Source organism: Capsella rubella, unplaced genomic scaffold (genome assembly GCF_000375325.1).
Source record: "Capsella rubella cultivar Monte Gargano unplaced genomic scaffold, Caprub1_0 scaffold_5, whole genome shotgun sequence".
NCBI classification, from domain to species: domain Eukaryota; kingdom Viridiplantae; phylum Streptophyta; class Magnoliopsida; order Brassicales; family Brassicaceae; genus Capsella; species Capsella rubella.
The window spans coordinates 10,085,514-10,106,976 of NW_006238919.1; the positions used below are offsets into that span (position 1 = coordinate 10,085,514).

Here is a 21,463-nt window from a genome sequence, read left to right on the forward strand (position 1 = left end):
TAGTCGCCGGTTGGAAGAAAGTTTTGTAAAACGGATCAAAGAAGTACACATCAAGTTTTGATTCTTACTTATAGTGCTCAAGGCCTCAATGTATATAACATGGTTATGAAAAGTAAGTTGCGGTGGTTACGACTTAAGAGAGATATATATCTATGTAGCAATAGCTTGATTTCAAGAAATACTGATGGATTTGATTTGAAATACTGATCTCAAAAAACTACAAAGATGTTCTCAACATTCCAAGAATAAAAACAAAGTTGGATTTCTCATGGAAACTAAACTGAGGCTAAGATCCAGAATGTGACATGAGAAGAAACAGCGATTTGGATCCAAGTGACAAACGAAAGGGCTACAGCTACTTCATACCTAAGACATGGATACTGGCTCTCAGTATTGCAATACTTGATATCTTTTTCATATAAGACTACAACTCCTGCTGATGAACATGCAGCTGCAAGAGATAACATTGCAGTCACCTACACAAACAAGAAACACAGTTCAATCCTTCAATGTGGTCATATCAAGAACATTGAATTTAGTGTAACAAAACCCATAAAAATGTGGTGCGTACCCAATCACCAACGACGAATAAGCTAACCAAGATTGGGTTTTGGAGATCTTTTTTGCCCCTGAGAGCATAAACATCAAGACAAGCTAACCCAAAGCTCCACAGCAATTGAAGACCCATTGATGCAATCAAGTAGCTGAAAACAAACCCAAAATCAAAAACAATATCAACCAGACTTCCACTAATTTACTTAAAACATTGCAGAAACAACCCATTACCATACTAATTGAATCCGCAAAATCCGACAACTAGGCGAACAAAAAAAGGTTAAAAAAAAAAACAAATCAACACTTTACCAAAAAGCAGTGTGAACAGAGAACTGCTTGGCAGAGACCATAACTCCGATTGAAGCCGCAGCTGAAGCACATTGTCCGATTCTCAGTAACAGACCACACAAAGTTCCCGGACCTCCGAAAAGCTTCTTCATTTCAATCAACAACAGCGACTCCAGTATCTCTTTCCCAAAACCCAGAAATTTCCAGCTTAAATCAGCGAAGAAATCGAGGAACAAAAAACCCTAGTTTTCGCAATTAACAAAGCTGCATTTGGTTCAGGAGGAATTTTGGCGGGGAAAAGCAGAGGAACACCATAGCTAAGATGAAGAAGAAGAACCCAAAGGAGGGGATGAGATTTTGGGTCACCTACCTACTAATAGAATTTCCCGAAACGGCTTAGATTCGATTATAAGCTTCTTTGTTCTTTCTCCTTCCCCATTTTCACTTTTTTTTTGCTCTTTTTAGTGGACTCAGAAGAGAACCAAGCGTCCTACGTGGCAGACATTTTTTTTTTTTTGGAGTTAAAAATGTGCAATTTTTTTTTGTCGGCAAATAAGAAAATTTCTGTACTATTAATTAGCTGCTTTCTAAGAAAGTTTGTTAAAATATTTTTGTTAATTAATATCTGAAATGTTAATTACAATATTTTTGAGTTTTGAATATGTGTGTTATACTTTTTTATATTATTTAAATCCTACATCTTGTTATATTAGTCACGAATAGTTGTCCTACAAATAATTACGGAATATTCATAATCTTTTAAACTCCGAAATCAAAATTGTTTTAAGGTAAGGGATGCGTAACACAAGTCTTGTTTTTTCTTGTCAAAACAAATAATAAATGTAAGAAAAAAAAAATACCCAAATGATTTAGCTATTTAAATAATAAATGTAAAAAAAAATCAAACATCCATGGGCCTAACAAAACCAAATGATTTAGCTATTTTTATCAATATATGGGCCAAATTAGGCCCAATATAAATTGGACGCGAAACCTGATTTTCTGAATTAGGTCAAATATAAATACTAATATCATCTCTCTCGAAATTACGGCTCCTTGTACTCATTTTTAGGGTTTCAGAGATCGGCAGATTTTGACAACCACACAAACATGACGACTCAGATCAGCAAGAAGAGGAAGGTGTGAATCGTGATTTCATTTTCTTTTAATACATTTCATTGGATTTATCTCTTTGCATCGTATTGGAACTGTTTTGAGTAACTGTGCTGTAAATTTTTTTTTTGTAGTTTGTAGCGGACGGTGTGTTCTACGCTGAATTGAATGAGGTTCTCACTAGAGAGCTTGCAGAGGATGGTTACTCTGGTGTTGAGGTTAGGGTTACTCCTATGAGGACGGAGATTATCATCAGAGCCACCCGTACTCAAAATGTTCTCGGTATGTAGAATCTGTTCCTTCATTTTGGTAACTTAAGAATCTTAGAGACCTGTGTTTGGAGATCTGATTAGGATATAATCATTTGGATACAGGTGAGAAGGGAAGGAGAATTAGGGAATTGACATCTCTTGTTCAGAAAAGGTTCAAATTCCCTCAAGACAGTGTTGAGCTTTATGCTGAAAAGGTGACCAACAGAGGTCTCTGTGCCATTGCTCAGGCTGAGTCTTTACGCTACAAGCTTCTCGGTGGTCTTGCTGTTCGTAGGTATTGCATTTCTCTACTTTGTTTAGTCGGATACATCAATTGAGAAATTTGGTTTTGTGAATTTAGTACTAGCTTGTATAAGCATTCTCTGAACCCCCTAATAGTTATATGATGTGTATTAGAGTACTTGTAATAGATGTCTTTCATTTAGACAATGCTAGACTGTTAATGTTATTGCATAATTCTCATATCAAGATGTTAATCTTTGCAATGATTATACGTTTTACAGGGCCTGCTATGGTGTTTTGAGGTTTGTTATGGAGAGTGGAGCTAAGGGATGCGAGGTCATTGTAAGTGGAAAACTCCGTGCTGCACGTGCCAAGTCAATGAAGTTCATGGATGGTTACATGGTTTCATCTGGTCAACCAACTAAGGAGTACATCGACTCTGCAGTGAGACATGTTTTGCTTAGACAGGTAAGTTTCTGACGAGATGTTCTTCATTGAGTAGGTCATTCAGCAATGTCCAATCTAAGTTTGGTTAAACTACGTGTAGGGTGTGTTGGGAATCAAGGTGAAGATTATGCTTGATTGGGACCCTAAGGGAATATCTGGACCAAAGACTCCATTGCCTGATGTTGTGATCATTCATGCTCCCAAGGATGAAGAGACCAACTTCGCACCTGCTCAGGTTGCTGCTCCGGCTGCTCTTGTACCAGAAGCTCCTCTTACAGCAGTAGATTACCCTGCCATGATTCCAGTCGCCTAGAAGAGTCCTTTACTAATCAATGTGATTTTGTTGTTTTCGACTGTTCTTCCTGTTTTGACAGTTATAGCTTCTCGTATCTTGGAATCAGACACGTTCCCCCAAATCTTTTATCGAAAGTTATCTCAAGTTTCCATTTTTCAAAGGGCCATTTTAGTTTAATGGATAGCATTCTGTTTTCCATATTAAATCGAATTTCAATTCTCAAAATACTGAAAAGTAACGATATATTACATGGAAAAAACTAAGTGGGTGTTATTGAATAGTGTATTTTAATGTATTTTAATGTATTTTAAAATCTGCTGTTATTCAATTATGTATTTGATAAAGTACAACACAATCCACTGTTATTCAATATGAGTTTGATTTTGTTGTATTTTGGTTGGAAAGGATTTTAATGTATTCTTTTGTCTAAAACATGAGTAAAGCAAATACGTGCCTTTTCTCTCTGATTTTGATGTACTTCATAGAAAACTATAACCAAATAAATATTTTTAAAATTATTTCTTCTTCTTCCATCTATAACCGAGAACCTATAAAGCACGTAAGGAATTTAAATGATGAATAAGTGCAAGATCCACCATGGCATCTTCAAGCGGAGAACTTTGCTGGGAAGGAGGAAGAAGAAGAACAACGATCATGACTTTAAAAACAGAGAATCAGATGCTTCATTAGGAAGATAAATCCACAGATCCCTTCAATATTTTATTTGCAACATACTAAATCTTTTATGTTTTTTGTTATTTTGATCCTTTTCCTACGAAGAACCGATGTTGCCGTCTCGGAGTCGTCACGAAACAAACATAATTTAGATCTGATTTTTCATTTTTATAATACAGAGCAGTTACTTTTTAAATTAATGACTATAATCTATAGTGAAAATACATTAAAATCCATCGGTTTTGTAATGAATCTATCAAAATCCTTTTAAGTACTTTCAAATTCAATTACTTTAAAATACATAGAAATCATCAATTCAATAACACCCCCTAAATTTTAATTGGTTTAATCGAAAATGTAACGTGGAGTTTGGATTAGTCCACTTATATAAAATCTGGCCGACCAGCGATTTTCCCGCTCTGTCGACGATCTTCCTCCGCCTTAAGGCTCACGAACGAGATCTAAATCGCACTCCTAGAGCTCTGACAATGGCGGACGAACTCGGATTCTTCGAACTCAACACCGGAGCAAAGATCCCATCGGTCGGCCTCGGAACATGGCAAGCTGCTCCTGGCGTCGTTGGAGACGCCGTCGCAGCCGCTGTGAAGGTTTGTCTCAGATTTTTCTTTCTCATTTCACTGATCCTTAGAGGTCTTGGGTTTAGATGCTCAAGGTACAATTTTTACAGCATCATTTTGGTTTTGCAGATGGGCTATCAGCATATTGACTGTGCTTCCAGATATGGCAATGAAATTGAGGTTATTCCACCGATCTGATTTTTGTATTTGCGAAACTATGCCTCTAAAACCTTAACATCTCTGGAAATTTAATCTGTAATGGCGTTTTAGGTTCTCCATTATATTGTTACCTTCTTGAATTACACGGGATCTGAATCTTGTATACCTCATGTTTCAGTGTTTCACCCATTTTGTATCATCTTTTGGCGACTCATAACTTGATGCCCCTTGGTAAAACAGTGTATTGTTTGGTATTATCTTTCTTATTGGATTTCGTATGTAATCTTGCGGAGGCTCACCTTTTGTTTTGGACAGTGGCACACATTCATCTTAACTAGCTTTAAATTTTGAAGGATTGATGGAGTAATTTGTTATAAACTGTTTTTCCAATTCATCCGAGGTGTAGATTCTACTTTTGCTATAGAGATATTGAAAACCTGTTTCAAATGCAGATTGGGAAAGTTCTGAAGAAGTTGTTTGAAGATGGCGTAGTGAAGCGTGAGAAGCTGTTCATTACATCAAAAATCTGGTATTTGTTCATATTTCTTATGCATTTTCAGTCTCCCTCGTGTCTACTTAGCCTCTAACCTATAATTGCCTACAAATGATGCCACGACAGGCTGACTGATCTCGACCCTCCGGATGTACAGGAGGCATTGAACAGAACTCTACAGGATCTGCAGCTTGATTATGTTGATTTGTACCTCGTAAGCATGACTCCTTTGAACAAATGCTAATTTCATTATTCTAACTGTTTTCAAGTTTTGTTTCTTTCTTATATTTTTTAGCCTTGATTTGAACTTACAGAAATTTGCATCTTTGGAATTGAAAACTGTAGTTAATCTTATTTATATTTTGATTGGTTTCATTTGATTTCTTTTCAAGATGCATTGGCCTGTTAGGTTGAAGAAAGGCACTGTTGACTTTAAGCCTGAGAACATTATGCCTATCGATATTCCTAGCACATGGAAAGCAATGGAAGCACTGTATGATTCAGGCAAGGCACGAGCCATTGGCGTAAGTAATTTCTCTACGAAAAAACTCTCAGATCTCGTGGACGCTGCTCGTGTTCCTCCCGCTGTAAACCAGGTGGAGTGTCATCCTTCATGGCAACAACATAAGTTACATGAGTTCTGCAAGTCCAAAGGGATTCACCTATCAGTAAGTTTGAAAACACTAACATGTCCAAATCATTATAGGAATCAGAATTTCATGCTTATACACGTGAAAATTTCGATTATGGCAGGGATATTCGCCACTGGGTTCTCCTGGAACAACATGGGTGAAGGCCGATGTTTTAAAGAGTCCTGTTCTGGAAATGGTAGCTAAAGAACTCGGGAAGTCTCCTGCACAAACCGCACTTCGATGGGGACTTCAAATGGGTCATAGTGTACTTCCCAAAAGCACAAATGAAGCAAGGATCAGAGAGAATTTTGATGTATTGGGGTGGTCAATCACAGAAGAAATGTTTGACAAGTTTTCCAAGATAGAGCAGGTAAGTAAAATTATAAACCACATTCCTGCAAATTTAGAATCGATGAGAAAGTCTAAATATCAAACTTTTCTGGTGTTGCCATGTGATTATCTTCACTGTGCAGGCTAGGTTAGTCCAAGGCACGTCGTTTGTTCATGAGACTTTGAGTCCTTACAAGACACTTGAAGAGCTTTGGGATGGTGAGATATGATGTACCCAAAGACGTCTTCTGTTGCATTTTTAAGTTTTAACCATTTTCCTTTGAAGTTGGAGAAAACTATGTTCCACTGTTTTATACATTAATAAAGGGAAATAATGTGTAATCGACATACACTTTTCAATAATAATAGGAAATTAGCAGTTGTATTAACAGTTTCTTTAGTTCCCCAGGCAAATCACTAACAATCATAATGTGGTCATATTGGCCTCAAAGCCCAATAATTATCTTTCATAAACCAGAAAAGATCCGAAACATGAATTCGCATATAGAGAAACTAACGAAGCCACATTGCTAATAGCAAATGGAAACCTCAAGAAAAACAAACTAAGAGGCAGAGCTTTCTGATTTATCTTCTCTCTCACTGTTGTTTTGCTTCCACCTTCTTCTTCTGCCAGAGCCTGTCCACGCCACTGTCTGCATCTCCCTGCAGATTAAGTAATAATATAAACAGTCAATATACATGCTCAACCATGAACTTTATGCTATAATACGGAATTCAACATTGAGAATACAGATAACAAAGTAGAATAGTGAAATTGTTTATTCAACAAACCTGAGCTCGGACAAATCCGCAGAGAGCAAAGGTGGTGAATTGGCCGGTGTACACACCATTAGCATCAAGGTGACCAATGTTAAGCTGAACAGAAGCATGATCCTTTGATGTGATCAATCTGTTTGTTGCCGAGCTGTAAAAATTGAGCTAGCTTAGTACTTAAATTAAGACAATTAGCTTCATACATTAATCAAACGTTACAGCAGAGAACAAATCAAAGCTGAGCATACCATTTTCTTGGAATGTAGAGCTCTGTGACCTGACCTTCTTCGTTCTGCATTTTTACAGATTTGACTTGGAACAACAAAGAACGATCTGAGCAGGTTCAACAACACACAAAAATCAATTAAATGAGCAACAGTTCCATAATATATCAAAAGGAAGACGGAGATTAAGATTCTAAGGAGAAATTCTCACCTGTGATGAAGAAGAACTAGCTGAGATCAGTTTGGCGGCGACGAAGGGAAACATAAAATGGTCGGTTTATATTATAGTAGCGAGCTCGTAGGGTTTGCTTATTTCACAATGACTTCTATACCCTTGTCGAAAACAGATCCAATTAGAGCGATTTTAAAATATGAAATCGAACCGAACTACTTAAGGTTTTAAACCGACAGTTGTTATTTGTAGCCGGTTGATTTTATTATACACCATCAACAAAATTCGGAATCGTAACCAAACCAAAACAGAACACTGGTTCAGTTTGGGTATTCAGATTGAAAAATTACTTAAAATTGGTTAAAATGTCTGATTCATCTGGAATGGATATTTTTTTTCAGATTTGCTTGCATACTTGTTCATTCAAAAATGTTTTTTTTTTTTTTTGGTAGACTGTAGACAAAATGACACATAAATCACGATATACTCCCAAAGAAAATGGGTGATTACAAGTTTTTGTTCTTTGTTTCCTAAAGACGAGATTCTTCTTGTTTGTAGTCTTTGACTCTTATCCAAACCCTTTCAATAACCTGAGATCAAAGAAATATAGAAACAAAGTAAGAAGCCAAATAACTCCAAAGATTTTGAGTGTAAAGTTTACAGAACTCACACACAAGAATCACTTCATCAAAAGCTTAGCCTTCTGTCCCGAAACTGCGGTCTCCAGCGTCTCCAAGCCCAGGTATTATGAACCTATTGATTAAAATCCGCAAGGAAGTAAAAATATAATCACCAGTTTTCTAACCCAATATCGAAAATGTGAACTTGCATATCTGACTTACCCCTTTTCATTGACTTCAGGATCGATCATTCCAGCATATACATGAAGCCTGAAATGTTGCAAACAGCAACCAAATAGTTTAGTAAAGAGTTAACCAAATGTCAAACATGTCGAGAGTTGATCTTTTGCTATTGGTTTACCCAGGGAATTTCTCATTAAGCTTCGACAGTGCAGGAGGTGCAGTACACGCACAAATCTGTAATGAAAGAGGTACCAGAAAAATCAAACTACACGATATTCCGTAGCCAAGATTTCTGACAAACAAAAAACTGCTTTCATATATGATTTACCACTTTGATTTGCTGAACAGACAAACCACGTTCCTTCAATAGATCCATCGCCGCAATTATGGTACCGCCTAAAATACAAATAAAGTGTTTAGAAGCATAGAGAAAACCAAGCTGTTGCTAAACCTACACTTCTAGCTATGAAACATTTGGTATTACCATTCATGCGTTCACATTCCCACATTATCATGTATATTTGAACATCAAACCTTAATTACACTTCTAATATGGAGGAGGCTAAAATGACTATAACTCATTACATTACAAGAATTGATGAGATTTTCTTACCTGTGGCAACCATTGGGTCGACCAAAAACACTCTTGAATTCTTGGGAAATTCATCAGGCAACCTATAGAAGATGTATTAAAGATGTTATTGTAAACACTTCAGTAACTACATAATGCTGCAGAGAATTCCTTACTTGTTAAGATACACCGACGGCAAGAGTGTTTCCTCATCCCTACTTATTCCTGGCAAATAGGATAAGCACGGGAACATTCATAAGCTATTTGATAAAAGTCTTCATGTTCCACATCTTCTAAAAAGAAATTACTTACCTAAATGATATACTTTATTCGCTGGCAAAACCGAGGATGCTTGTTCTGCAAGAGCAAGACCAGCTCTTAATATCGGAACAACCTACGCAGAGACAAAAACCAAGTATTAGATATGGTTTACATTTTTGCGTTTCAGAAGAAAGTATAGACAGGAAGAGTTCGAGGGATAAAACAAACCGCAATAGGCTCTCTAGGATCAATGAATTCAACAGAAGCAGGACCCAGTGGAGACATTATTTCTCCAGCAACAGTTGGCTTAACACCACAGACAAAAAAAAAAAAATCAAGAAACAATAAGCAAAAACCCGGAGAAAATGGAATTCAAGAAAAATAAAGTGATGTGAAACTTTGTCAAAACATTACTCACCAGCCACTCTCGTGCTGCTTCATACATGAGTAGTCTCCCTAGTTCAGCCATTGCATTCCCTAAGAAAAATTACAAGATTTAAACAACAACAGAGACTTATGTAGTCGCAAACTGACCCCAAAAAAAAAACTCATATTCAAACGCAATTTAGCAGATAATATAGTCTTAGAGCTAAGGATGTTCACTAAATTCAAAAACTATGATCCAAGTAATCAGAAAAACCAAGAAACTGAATTCAATTCTACAAATATCTCTCTATCTACTTGGGGCAGCATTACTCATAAAATCTTATCTACTCACTGAATATAGGACAAGGAGTTTGGTCATTTCTCAGAACAGAGATCCAATGTTTGATCAACGGATGTGGTGGCACAAACACCTGAAACCATAATCAAATCAACAGAATCAAAACACAAAACTTGTCCAAAAATCTAAAATTCAATCCGACTGATGATTTTTTTGGTTTTGTTTACCAGCATCCTATTGCTCCCGTTGATCGAACCTTCCGACGCCGCCATTTTAGCTCTAACACAAATACTCCGCCGGGAAACAGACGAAGAAGAAGCACCCAAATTCTAGTATCAAAAAAAATCGAGAGTCAAAATAAAAGTTCAGTTTGAAATATCCAAAAAGGCTTCACTGGAAAAGCGTGCTTAAGGAATATAGAATATATATACTCCTGAACGAGCGAGAATTGGGGAGGGATTAAAGGAGAGGAGAGAGGAAGGAGGATTAGGGTTTAGGCGGCTGCATTGTTGTCGGGGACCAAAACGCAGCGTATCAGGAGCACACCTGATTGAGTACGCCATTTTCGTCGAAACGATGATGTATGTCCGAATCTGGTTCAGATTTTTTCACAAAGACGATAGGGCGGGCGAACTTAAACCGGCTCTCATAACTGTTATCCAAACAACCTTCGTATCTACTTAATTATTTACGGCCCATTGGGCTTTTCATTTATCAATTATTTAAATGTTTTCGACTTTGTAACTTACATGTTTTCAAATACTAATAAATGTCTTTACAGGATAAAACCCAACAATTGTACTCACTAAAGCTGTTTCTCAATGTTAAACTATATTTGCACTTTGGGTTCAAGAATGTTTTCTCTATAACTAGATTAGTTTTAATTCAGATTTTTATAACCACTGTAAATGAAAAAAAAAAAAAAGAATTGGAAAACAAAAATTAGATGACATGTGAAAATAAAATCATAAATTACTCGTTTTTTTATCCTTGATATTCTATTATCTATTTCATTAAAATCTTTAATTAACATTGGTTAAAAAATATAACAGACGTCTTGATTACTTGTTTATAAAAACAGACGTGTGATCAAATATTATATAGATTTATGAGAATTAATTATTATATAGATTTAGAGAATTAAAAGAATAACAGAACGTTTTTGTTCATTATTACAAATCTCATAAGAGACAAACTATAGAACAATTGTGTAGATTTACTATATAATTTGAGACAACCTCATAAGAAATAATAATAATAATAATAAATAAATAAATAAATAAATAAAAGAAGAAAAAAGAGACGCTTTACCAATGAACTTGAAGCAAATGTGATGTTTCTGAAGAAACTTGTATTGTTTGATGAAAAAAAAGATGAGACTACTTATTTGTTTATATAGAGGTGAATATTTAAGATCCTTTTCTTTTGGTATTAATAATTAAAGGTATATAATATTAAAATAGATTTAAAAAATCTTCCAAAAAAAAGAAGGAAATCCATGTTTTTAATGTAATTACTAATTAAGACATGGATAAAATCAAAGGATATTTACTTTTAGAATTAGCAAGATATTGTATATTTTCCTATATTAATTATCTTGTATACTTTTCTTAAAATATCTTTAATATTTTGATAATTGTTTTAGGTTTTTATTTTACTTTCGACAACTGTCAAAATCTCTAATTGAGAAATATGAGAGGTGATCGAGTTAGCAACTTTAAATATCAAGTTTTATATAATATGATAAATGTAAGTTTTACACCACTTATACGTAACTTTACACTCGAGACTAGAGATCTCCAATGTTATATTATAAACACGCATGATTACACCATCACACTGTGATAGACGAGGACATAAATGGTTCCAAAATCTGTATATATTTCTTTACTATATTTTACAGCTTCAAATAATATCTGAGGTCTTCCGCGTTGGGTTGGTCCCTGAGTTTAGCCATTGCTCTCCGTTCGATCCTCCGAATCCATTCTTTGCTAACTCTAAGAAGCTTCCCAATCTCTTCCAGGGACTTGGGCCTGTAGTCTTGAAGACCGTAACGTAGAACCATCACTTGCTTCTCTCTTGGCTCTAGCCCTTCTAGAAGATCATGCAAGTCTCTCCTCGCGCTCTGCCTCATCACAGCCTCCTCTGGACTCTCCATCATCGTGTCCGGTGTAAATTCCTGCAGGCACAAAGAACAAGGATTGAGTATCGAGACCAACCAAACTGAACAAAAAGAATAGTTAAATCTAGACTGAACCAATCTTTTTGATAAACCTGATGGTAACAGTATTTTCATTCGTAGAAAAAATCGAATTAGTGTAACCAATTACCATACTAAACAAAACAAATTTTGGTTCTTGTTTCTATAGACATTTCTGACAACCATAAATTGAATCAAACTAAACAGATAAACCAAATTCTCACTCCTCCATCCCGTGCATGAATTGCTAAAATAATTCATAGTTTCTGCACATATTGGTCCAAAACAACATACCAGGAATTTTGTAGAAAAGCAATCCCCGACTTTATTTTCTATTGAACCGACCACTTTTAGGCATTGGTTAGCTGCTCGAATCTTCTTTACCGAGAGGCTTGTTAGTTTCGAGATCTCCTCATCTGCCGGATACTTTATCCCGTGGCTCGTTTTCAAGGTCTTACGAGCCTTTTGTATCTGATTGATAGTACGGATTATAGATGACTGCCAAAAAACAGGAAAGAAAAAGAATGAGGTTAGCTTTGTCGAAAATGAGACAAAATTTAGATAAACAAGAAAAGGGTCAAAAATCAAAATGCACATACAGGAATATGAACGCCTCTTGCATGCCGTGACACCATCATGGACATTGATTTTCTTATCCAATACTGCACATATGTTGAAAACTTGTAACCTCTTGCGTGATCAAACCTCTCTGCTCCTTGTAACACCCCCACAAACCCTGCCTGAAAAACCCACATATAAGAACATAAGGAACTGCAATCACAGTTTTTAAAACTTTCCACTTGCAAACTTTTATCATTTGTGTACCGAGTACCAACTACCAAGCAGTATCATGAAAGCAAGCCGGAAGTATCCTATCCAGTCTTTCTGTAATCATAATCTTAAGCTACAAGATAGAACTTTTGTAGGACTCTTACTACAATTCTAAGGAGAGAAGATGAACCTGAATCAAATCTTCGTGGGCGATTCCCAGTCCACGGTAATTTCTTGCAAGAAAGAGAACCAAAGACCGGGTGCTTTTCAACAATTCATCTCTACAGTACCAGCCATAATGTAGATTGCGCATCAGGAGTTTCTCGTTCATCCCAGCTGCTTCAGCCCAACAACTCAAACTCGCTACCTTACCACTTTCTTCCTCCAGTTGCGTTCTGATTCTCTCCATGTCCGCCACTATCTTCAAAAGATACATGAGAGTGTCATAAGAATTTCTTGTTAACTGAAAGCGAACAAAGGACAAGTAAAATTAAAAGTACAGTAAACAGGAAGATTTCACACTGAACCTTGACTCCTGTTGACATCTCAGCCTCGTTTCTAGAGATCCTCTCTCTTTTCTTTCTATATTTTGGTGGTCTTCTAACTCTAGGGACATCAATATTGTTCCACGTGGTTCGTAACTCGATTGGCAAAGAACCCTGATCACCATTCTCACCTGTCACACTCGACCTGCTTGCTTTCTTTTTCAATTTTCTTCTGGAGGATACAAAGACTTGCTGTTTCGGTGTAGTACCCACCAAATCGGTTGTTTCAGATAAGCAGGACGTGATAGAGGAACCACGAGACCTAGAAAGACAGGTTTTGAAAAACTCAGTAGCACCCAGCTTCCCCATTTGAAACATAATATCTCTTTCCATTCCTAAAGAGTCCAAGGCAGAAAATGTTTCCTCTAGTGCTATGAGGTTCTTTGCTAGTAAATTGTATTGCAACATGCTACGAGAAGAATACGATTTCTCTGCAGAAGACATTTGTTCTCCAACGAAGCCCACACCAATATTTTCCTGAAAAAAAAAATGTCAGCAAAAAGGAAAAAAAAAAAAGAAGCAAAGCGTGAGAATAGTGTTAATATGCAGTGAGCTTTCAATACACACACCTTTGGATCTTTGAGTTCAACATAAACATTATTTGGTGTAGTGTAAGGAGTTGCAGAAGCGCAGGCACATGCTTTGAAAGGATCATTGTGAGTATAAGTTCTGCTTTCCTCTTTGAGTGAGGATAGAAAAGAGCATCTCGTAGCAACCACAGAAGTCATTGGAATTCGAACTGTGAAGCATCAAGTCAATAAAAAAGTAGCAAGAACATCAAACTATGCTCGTTTATTCAAGAATCAGGATTAAGGATTTAAGCACAGAGAGAAACATTGGAAAATGGATGACAAGAGCGAGCCTAATCATACATAATCTATCCGAATTTGGGAGAGTGAGTGACTCACCAAAAATGGGGAAAGAAGTATGCTGACATCTTAATAGGGAGAGCCAATGTTTAATCAAAGGATGTGGAGGTACGAAGACCTGGATCCAAATCGCAAAATTCAGGGAGTGTTGAGATGATATATGAATGAAAGGGAAAAGAGAAGAAGGTACTGTTACTGTTACCAGCATACTAGTATTGGTGGACGGCATAGTCGATCGCACTAAGATACGTGGGCGAGAAGAAGACGAAGACGAAGAAGATGAGGAAGAAGAAGAAGAAGAACCAACAATCTAGAAATCCGAAAATCCAAAATAAAAACAACAATCAGCTCGAGAGAGAGAGAGTGGACACACGCGCGTCTGTCTATACAGAGAGAGAGAAGAGAGCACACCTGTTTGGGAATGGGGAATGAATTGAAGGACGCCATTGACGCAGTGAGCGAGGAAGGGAGGGAGATGATAGAGTGTTGTGTGTGTGTTAAATTGTATGGTCTAGGAAGACCTCTCCTCCTTTCTCCCTTCTTCTAATTTTCCTAATTCCCTCTCTCTGTTTCCTTGCCACACTTTATATTTATTTTTCCTTTTTTTTTTTTAATCTTCTTCTCAGTTTGTCTTTTTTGTTTTTTTTTCCACTTTTATTAATTTTAATACCAAAGTATCTTCACCATACCATACAATATACAGGAAATTTACATTAGTTTATCCAATATATAGAAATATTTAGTACATTTCCTCGTGATGCTTTATTTTACACGATGATGCATATAATAATTAAATGTGGTGAACGTGAATTCATTGCTGGTCTCATGATTAATTACAGCAATTTGGCAATTGATTATCTTTTTATGTATATAGTCAGTATACAGTTTACTAAATCCTTTTTCTCAAAAAAGATATATCGATAGTTTACTGTTAGTAGTACTTTACTAAATTAATTTTGCTGGTCTCATGATTACAGCAATTTGGCAATTGATTATCTTTTTATGTATATAGTTAACTGTTTTCAGTATACAGTTTACTAAATTCTTTTCTCAAAAATACATATCGATAGTTTACTGTTAGTAGTACTTTACTACATTAATTTGACGACGATAGGATAGTCACTTTCGTGTCAACAACAACATGCAAATTAAAATGGATAAGTTTTCTTCGTATATTACTATTATGCAAAACCTAAACCCCATTGACCGTAATTACAAGTCAAACCAAAACTATGGCTTACGAATGTTTGTTATCCTAATCACTAGAACATACAAATGCAAACGTAAAAGTTAAAAAAGGAAGAAAAGAAACTGTCTCTAGCTATATTAAAAGAGAAAACAAGACTTACAAAATAGTTATCTGTAATTATGAAAAAAGGATGACATTGTTGTGTCTTACAAATCTACCAGAATATCAAAGAGAAGAGTGAAAGAAACAAAGGACTATATTATATATAACTACTAAAATCCAGCATGCCCTCCGTCGCAGGCGGCGCAACCAGTATCATCATCATCCTTTTCGCTGTGAGGTTTAGTGCCGATGCAGCAACACACAAGAGCCACCAGCAAGATGAATCCCCAAACAAATGCAAACGATTGTGCCACCTTCAAGAACTTCTCCATTTCGATCTCTTGTGTGTTTTCCTACAAACAATTCCTCTCCCTTGTCATTGATCATTCATTACATGCATCTCCAAAAAACCTCCCGAAAGCTTTGAAAAATATCATTTGAGTTTCGGCAAAATTTAAAGAATGGAACATCGTATTTCTTTATTTATTAGCTAGAGAAAAAGAGGAATCATGATCAAGAGACCAACATACATGTTCGAAGAGTATAAATGACCTGTGATTCTTTTATATTTAAGGTTGATGGGATGTGCGGTTGAATGATCTGTGGGCATGTGGGATTCTATTATATGTTTTTATGACCTTTTTGCCTTTTTTAGTTATTTATGATCTTGCCAGATCGAATAATATCGTTGGCTGGGTTTATTATAGTTTATCATTAAGAATCTAAACCACACACCTTGCTAGAAAATAGTTAACTAACACTAGTTTTTTTGTTTTTTCTTAGGTAAGAAAATTACTAATTGTGAGAAAACATGAACCAGTTTGTGTAACATTTTGTACAACAACTACATAATAATAATACTATTAGAACCTCAACTAAAAAACTTACCAGATAAAAATTGGTTATATAATGTATGACCCCCGAAGCCCTTTATTAGATTGGATGCTCGTACTCCCAAGTCGGGATCGTGAAACTCTCAATCCAAAACTAAAGCTAGAAATTAACGTTATGAACAAACGAGACTAATCCTCTTTATCGAAGAAAAAAAAAAAAGAAGTTACTATATTTTGTTAATTCAGAAATATAACAATGTTGGTTGTTATGAAAATATGAAACATGTGTTGTGAACTTTAAAACTACAAAGGCATGAAGAAAAGAAGAGAATAAAAAAACATGAGGAATAAAGAAAGAGAGAAAAAAAAAATGATTCCATATGTCTTAAAATATAACCCACACGATTTTCTAGAAGAGGAATGTAAGTTTTCTACTTTTGATTTATATGCTTGAGAGTAAAGATTAAGATGAACTTATATATGTGCACGGTTTGCAGGTTTGAGTTATGAGAATATATATCAAATATTTTTTCGTTAATTGTAAACTTTCAAATCATGTTTACCAAGTGAAAAACTGATAATATATATTGTGGAGTAGTCCTAGCTTCACTTATGAAAGAAAACAATTTATGGCCCGATGTATTAGATTACTTGGTTTGTGTTTAACCGGTTATTGACTCTGGTTTAAATGTCTGGTTTAATGTTGTAAAGTTTAATTAGCATATATAAGCTAATTAGACTGAGATTAGTCGTTAAGCTTTTGTAACAAACTTTTATACTTTTGATAATAAAGCTTCGCTTCTCTCTTCTTCTCCGATCATCTCCGATCTCCTTTTCCTCCGATGTATCGGTTTTAATATGGTATCAGAGCCATACACGGTTCTTTCTTCCGCTTTCTTGATCGGTTCTGGAGTTTGATAGAGAGATTCTTTCTGTTGAAGATGAGTTTTTCGATTTCTTGTTCGATTTGGATTTTGCAATTCATCGGTGTTGTTATTTCTGAGATACTCGCCGGACTACTGGTTTGCTTCATCGTTTTACTTGTTTTCGTCTCTATATGAGTTTCCAATCTGGGATTATTCTTGTTCTTTCTGATTTCTCGCATCTTCTTCGATTTTCTTTTCTTCTGTTAATGGCGAATTTGGTTCGACCTCCTGTAGAAGTTCCAGCTCCTTCTAGATCACAGGTTGATCAGTATGATAATCCGTATTATCTGAATAACAATGATCACGCAGGGTTGAATCTTGTTTCAGATAGGCTTAACACAGCTTCTGATTTTCATTCTTGGAAGCGTTCTGTTATGATGGCTTTGAATGTTCGTAATAAGATTGGTTTTATCAATGGAACGATTCTAAAACCTGCTGAGGATCATCGAGATTATGGAGCTTGGTCTCGTTGCAATGATATTGTATCTACTTGGTTAATGAACTCAGTTTCTAAGAAGATAGGACAGAGTTTGCTTTTCATACCTACTGCTGAGGGCATATGGAAGAATATATTAGCTCGTTTTCAGCAGGAAGATGCTCCTAGGGTATTTGCTATAGAGCAGAAGTTGAGTAAGATTGAGCAGGGATCAATGGATATTTCGACTTATTACACAGAGTTGCAGACTTTATGGGAAGAGTATAAAAATTTTGTAGAAGTTCCTGTCTGCACTTGTGGTCGATGTGAATGTGATGCTGCAGTGAAATGGGAAAAACTCCAGCAGAGGAGTCGTGTCACAAAATTCCTTATGGGTCTTAATGAGAGTTATGATCAGACACGCAGACATATTTTGATGTTGAAACCTATCCCTTCTATGGAAGAGGCTTTCAATATTCTTACTCAAGATGAGAGACAGAAGATTATTAAACCTACTACAAGGATTGAGAATGCAGCTTTTCAAGCTTCTGCACCTGTAGATGGTGATATGGAAACTGCTTATATTGCAGCTTATAATACAGCTCGTGGAGCACAGAAACCGATTTGTACTCACTGTGGGAAGGTGGGACATACGGTTCAGAAATGTTACAAACTCATTGGTTTTCCTCCTGGTTACAAGAATGTTGCTTCTGGTTATAATGTCAAGCCTCCGGTTGTTCAAACTCCTATTCCGAGTACACAGTTTCAGCCAAGGATGCCAATGGCACAATCTCAACCAAGGATGACTTATTACCAACCAAGAGGACAGATGAGTCCTTATGAATCGTTGCACAAGGCAAATGCTGTTGCTCAAGTTTACTCAGAGATGCCTACAATGGTTAATGACTCTGGATCTTATACCCATCCTCAGTATATGCCTCAGCAATCTATGCCTTATGTTGCTTCAGATGGTTCTATCCAGAATTTGCAGAACTTATCATCTCAACAGATTCAACAATTAATACATCAATTCAACTCTCAAGTACAGGTTTCATCTCAGATACAAGATTCTGATGTTCAAATTGCAGCTGTAACTAGTGTTTCTAATAATGCAATGATTACTGAGAATGGTTACATGGCTGAGTCTTCTTCTTCTGGTACTGTTTCTTTTCCTTCTACTAGTCTTAAGTATGAGAATAGTAATCTCACTTTTCAAAATCATACCCTTTCTTCCTTACAACAATTTTTGCCAAAACATGCTTGGATAATAGATAGTGGAGCTTCTAGCCATGTGTGTTCAGACTTAACAATGTTTAAAGAATTAACATCAGTCTCTAATGTCACTGTAACACTTCCAAATGGTACTAGGGTTCCAATTACTCATACAAGCATCATCTGCATATCTTCTGTTTTAGTTTTGCATAATGTGTTACATGTACCGGATTTCAAGTTTAATTTGATAAGTGTTAGTTGTTTAGTTAAAACTTTGTCATGCTCAGCTCATTTTTTTCCTGATTGTTGTTTGATTCAGGAACGTTCTCAGGGCTTGATGATTGGGAGGGGTAAAATTTACAACAATCTTTACATTCTTGATAATGAGAAGCAATCCTTCTCACCATCTCTTCCTGTGGTTTGTTCATTGTCTGGTTCTAAGTTGGATGATGGTGTTCTTTGGCATGAACGTCTTGGGCATCCTTCACCAGCTGTTTTAAATAAACTTGTTAGTGTCATTCCTTCTCTGAAATCTATTTCTTCTACTATTTCTGAGTGTAAAATCTGCCCTTTAGCAAAACAAAAGAGATTAGCTTTCCTATCTCATAATAATCTAGCTTTACATCCGTTTGATTTAGTACACCTTGATATTTGGGGTCCTTTTAGTACTGAATCTGTAGAAGGTTTTAGGTATTTCTTTACTTTAGTTGATGATTGTACTCGTGTAACATGGGTTTATATGTTGAGAAATAAAAGTGATGTTTCAAAGATTTTTCCAGTTTTTCTTAAAATGATCACTACACAATATAATACAAATGTTAAGGCTATAAGATCTGATAATGCTCCTGAATTGGCTTTTACTAATCTTTTACAAGAATATGGAATGTTACACTATTTTTCATGTGCTTATACACCTCAACAGAATTCAGTAGTAGAAAGAAAACATCAACACTTGTTAAATGTGGCTAGATCATTACTATATCAATCAAACATACCTTTGCAATATTGGAGTGATTGTGTTAATACAGCAGTTTTCTTAATCAATAGATTACCTTCTCCTTTGTTAAATGATAAATCACCCTTTGAACTGTTGTTGAATAAGAAACCGGATTACTCTTTGTTAAAGAACTTTGGTTGTTTGTGTTTTGTTTCTACTCATTCACATGATAGACATAAGTTTTCACCGCGTGCTAGTCCTTCTGTTTTCTTAGGGTACCCATCTGGTTACAAAGGATATAAAATCTTGGATTTAGAATCGCATTCTATTTCTATTTCTAGGAATGTAACTTTTCATGAGAATTCTTTTCCTTTTAAAACTAGTGATTTGCTAGCTCAGTCTGTTGATCTGTTTCCTAATAGTATATTACCATTACCTGTACCATTACATTTTGTAGAAACTTTTCCAATTGATGATATTACACCTGCTGGAATTACTAATGCATATGCACCTGCACCTGCATCTTCTGTGCCTGCATCTTCTGTGCCTGCATCTTCTGTGCCTGCATCTTCTGTGCCTGCATCTTCTGTGCCTGCATCATTTAGTCATACATTACCTGCTGTACCATCAAGTAATCCTAGTACCATTACTAATAATACAGGGACACATGATACTGTTATTAATCCGATGAACATTGTTAGACCTAAACGTGCTACTAGAGCACCTAGTTATCTGACTGAGTATCATTGCTCTCTTGTCCCATTTATTTCTACTCTTCCACCCACAGATAATACTTCTATTCCTATACTAAATACTACTATTACTACAGAAAGTATTAAACCTCATACTACACCTTATCCTATCTCATCTTATATCTCTTATAATAAACTCTCTCCCATATATAAGTCATATATCTGTTCTTATAGCTTAGAAACAGAACCTAAGAATTTTAGCCAGGCCATGAAGTCAGAAAAATGGACAAAGGCTGCAAATGAAGAACTTCAAGCTTTAGAACAGAATCACACTTGGGATGTTGAGTCTTTACCAGATGGAAAGAATGTAGTAGGCTGTAAATGGGTGTTTACTATCAAGTATAACCCTGATGGTACTGTGGAAAGGTACAAAGCTAGGTTAGTAGCACAGGGGTTTACTCAACAAGAAGGGCTGGATTTTCTAGACACTTTTTCACCTGTTGCTAAACTAACCAGTGTGAGATATATTCTTGCTCTTGCTGCTTCAAAAGGCTGGAGTCTCACACAGATGGATGTTTCAAATGCTTTCTTACATGGAGATTTGGATGAAGAAATCTACATGAGCTTACCACAAGGATACACTCCCAAACACAATGCTTTGCCTTCTAATCCGGTATGTCGTTTACGAAAATCTCTATATGGATTGAAGCAAGCATCACGCCAATGGTATAAACGTTTCTCATCAGTTCTATTGGGTGCAAATTACACACAATCGCATGCTGACAATACTCTGTTTGTCAAGATCGTTCCTGGTGCTTTCATTGCAGTTTTAGTATACGTTGATGACATTATGATAGCGAGTGATAATGAGACTGCAGTGGAGAGTTTGAAGACTTTGTTGCGATCAGAATTCAAGATAAAGGATTTAGGTTCAGCTCGTTTCTTTCTTGGTCTGGAAATAGCACGATCAAATGCAGGAATCTCAGTGTGTCAACGAAAATATACTCAGAACTTGCTGGAAGATACTGGTCTGTTGGGATGCAAGCCTAGTTCGATACCAATGGATCCAAATTTGCATTTGACCAAAGAAATGGGAACTTTATTGTCTAATCCAAAGACTTACAGAGAGCTGGTAGGAAGGATGCTATATTTGACTAATACAAGACCTGACATCACCTTTGCTGTTCATCAACTTAGTCAGTTCATCTCTGCACCTACTGACATACACTTACAAGCTGCATATA

General features: G+C 36.1%; 6 protein-coding genes across 7 annotated transcripts; 2 read left to right on the forward strand and 4 right to left on the reverse strand.

The window, feature by feature from the left end:
* Positions 1-165: 165 nt before the first annotated feature.
* Positions 166-1,305, reverse strand: LOC17885446 (CASP-like protein 5B2). The gene is made up of 4 exons (XM_023783473.1): positions 1,214-1,305; positions 865-1,085; positions 572-704; positions 166-476 (listed from the first exon to the last, which is right to left on the reverse strand). Exons 2-4 carry the CDS (start codon positions 993-995, stop codon positions 276-278), a joined length of 465 nt encoding a protein of 154 aa, XP_023639241.1. The 5' UTR covers positions 996-1,085; positions 1,214-1,305; the 3' UTR covers positions 166-275.
* Positions 1,306-1,870: 565 nt separating this feature from the next.
* LOC17884705 (40S ribosomal protein S3-2) lies at positions 1,871-3,352 on the forward strand. Its single transcript, XM_006291679.2, has 5 exons — positions 1,871-1,983; positions 2,091-2,238; positions 2,331-2,502; positions 2,732-2,918; positions 2,998-3,352. Exons 1-5 carry the CDS (start codon positions 1,954-1,956, stop codon positions 3,208-3,210), a joined length of 750 nt encoding a protein of 249 aa, XP_006291741.1. The 5' UTR covers positions 1,871-1,953; the 3' UTR covers positions 3,211-3,352.
* A 248-nt stretch (positions 3,353-3,600) lies between these two features.
* On the forward strand, positions 3,601-6,407 carry LOC17886604 (aldo-keto reductase family 4 member C11). Its single transcript, XM_006291457.2, has 7 exons — positions 3,601-4,475; positions 4,575-4,625; positions 5,057-5,133; positions 5,224-5,311; positions 5,490-5,765; positions 5,851-6,099; positions 6,203-6,407. Exons 1-7 carry the CDS (start codon positions 4,356-4,358, stop codon positions 6,287-6,289), a joined length of 948 nt encoding a protein of 315 aa, XP_006291519.1. The 5' UTR covers positions 3,601-4,355; the 3' UTR covers positions 6,290-6,407.
* A 70-nt stretch (positions 6,408-6,477) lies between these two features.
* LOC17887403 (40S ribosomal protein S21-2) lies at positions 6,478-7,378 on the reverse strand. Its single transcript, XM_023782090.1, has 4 exons — positions 7,269-7,378; positions 7,082-7,166; positions 6,852-6,984; positions 6,478-6,722 (listed from the first exon to the last, which is right to left on the reverse strand). Exons 2-4 carry the CDS (start codon positions 7,129-7,131, stop codon positions 6,657-6,659), a joined length of 249 nt encoding a protein of 82 aa, XP_023637858.1. The 5' UTR covers positions 7,132-7,166; positions 7,269-7,378; the 3' UTR covers positions 6,478-6,656.
* A 273-nt stretch (positions 7,379-7,651) lies between these two features.
* LOC17885017 (uracil phosphoribosyltransferase, chloroplastic) lies at positions 7,652-10,861 on the reverse strand. Of its 2 annotated transcripts, none has more exons than XM_023782722.1 (13): positions 10,840-10,861; positions 9,756-9,857; positions 9,583-9,661; positions 9,283-9,341; positions 9,093-9,170; positions 8,916-8,997; positions 8,780-8,828; positions 8,646-8,707; positions 8,361-8,428; positions 8,211-8,266; positions 8,072-8,119; positions 7,900-7,982; positions 7,652-7,819 (listed from the first exon to the last, which is right to left on the reverse strand). In XM_023782722.1, the coding sequence occupies exons 2-12, from the start codon at positions 9,798-9,800 to the stop codon at positions 7,925-7,927; spliced, it is 684 nt and encodes a 227-aa protein (XP_023638490.1). In that variant the 5' UTR covers positions 9,801-9,857; positions 10,840-10,861; the 3' UTR covers positions 7,652-7,819; positions 7,900-7,924. The 2 variants fall into 2 exon arrangements, with proteins under 2 accessions (XP_023638490.1, XP_023638489.1); XM_023782721.1 differs by lacking the exon at positions 10,840-10,861 and adding an exon at positions 9,960-10,175.
* Positions 10,862-11,233: 372 nt separating this feature from the next.
* LOC17885259 (RNA polymerase sigma factor sigC) lies at positions 11,234-14,456 on the reverse strand. The gene is made up of 9 exons (XM_006290753.2): positions 14,325-14,456; positions 14,116-14,223; positions 13,953-14,031; positions 13,614-13,783; positions 13,027-13,521; positions 12,690-12,920; positions 12,328-12,468; positions 12,023-12,226; positions 11,234-11,707 (listed from the first exon to the last, which is right to left on the reverse strand). The coding sequence occupies exons 1-9, from the start codon at positions 14,358-14,360 to the stop codon at positions 11,426-11,428; spliced, it is 1,746 nt and encodes a 581-aa protein (XP_006290815.1). The 5' UTR covers positions 14,361-14,456; the 3' UTR covers positions 11,234-11,425.
* Positions 14,457-21,463: the final 7,007 nt, after the last annotated feature.

Excerpts from the sequence above, each read along its gene's own strand:
- LOC17885446 (XM_023783473.1), bottom strand. The coding sequence starts at position 995 with ATGAAGAAGCTTTTCGGAGGTCCGGGAACTTTGTGTGGTCTGTTACTG. Across the intron at positions 705-864 it reads TCTGTTCACACTGCTTTTTG|CTACTTGATTGCATCAATGG; the intron begins GTAAAGTGTTGA and ends GTTTGTTTTCAG. Across the intron at positions 477-571 it reads TATTCGTCGTTGGTGATTGG|GTGACTGCAATGTTATCTCT; the intron begins GTACGCACCACA and ends TTGTTTGTGTAG.
- LOC17884705 (XM_006291679.2), top strand. The coding sequence starts at position 1,954 with ATGACGACTCAGATCAGCAAGAAGAGGAAG. Across the intron at positions 2,239-2,330 it reads CCGTACTCAAAATGTTCTCG|GTGAGAAGGGAAGGAGAATT; the intron begins GTATGTAGAATC and ends ATTTGGATACAG. Across the intron at positions 2,919-2,997 it reads GACATGTTTTGCTTAGACAG|GGTGTGTTGGGAATCAAGGT; the intron begins GTAAGTTTCTGA and ends AACTACGTGTAG.
- LOC17886604 (XM_006291457.2), top strand. The coding sequence starts at position 4,356 with ATGGCGGACGAACTCGGATTCTTCGAACTCAACACCGGAGCAAAGATC. Across the intron at positions 5,134-5,223 it reads TTCATTACATCAAAAATCTG|GCTGACTGATCTCGACCCTC; the intron begins GTATTTGTTCAT and ends ATGCCACGACAG. Across the intron at positions 5,766-5,850 it reads CCAAAGGGATTCACCTATCA|GGATATTCGCCACTGGGTTC; the intron begins GTAAGTTTGAAA and ends CGATTATGGCAG.
- LOC17887403 (XM_023782090.1), bottom strand. The coding sequence starts at position 7,131 with ATGCAGAACGAAGAAGGTCAGGTCACAGAGCTCTACATTCCAAGAAAA. Across the intron at positions 6,985-7,081 it reads CTCTACATTCCAAGAAAATG|CTCGGCAACAAACAGATTGA; the intron begins GTATGCTCAGCT and ends CAATTTTTACAG. Across the intron at positions 6,723-6,851 it reads GCGGATTTGTCCGAGCTCAG|GGAGATGCAGACAGTGGCGT; the intron begins GTTTGTTGAATA and ends CTTAATCTGCAG.
- LOC17885017 (XM_023782721.1), bottom strand. The coding sequence starts at position 10,091 with ATGGCGTACTCAATCAGGTGTGCTCCTGATACGCTGCGTTTTGGTCCC. Across the intron at positions 8,998-9,092 it reads ATCCTAGAGAGCCTATTGCG|GTTGTTCCGATATTAAGAGC; the intron begins GTTTGTTTTATC and ends GTCTCTGCGTAG. Across the intron at positions 8,429-8,645 it reads CGACCCAATGGTTGCCACAG|GCGGTACCATAATTGCGGCG; the intron begins GTAAGAAAATCT and ends TTTGTATTTTAG.
- LOC17885259 (XM_006290753.2), bottom strand. The coding sequence starts at position 14,360 with ATGGCGTCCTTCAATTCATTCCCCATTCCCAAACAG. Across the intron at positions 12,921-13,026 it reads AGATGTCAACAGGAGTCAAG|ATAGTGGCGGACATGGAGAG; the intron begins GTTCAGTGTGAA and ends TATCTTTTGAAG. Across the intron at positions 11,708-12,022 it reads GCTTTTCTACAAAATTCCTG|GAATTTACACCGGACACGAT; the intron begins GTATGTTGTTTT and ends TTGTGCCTGCAG.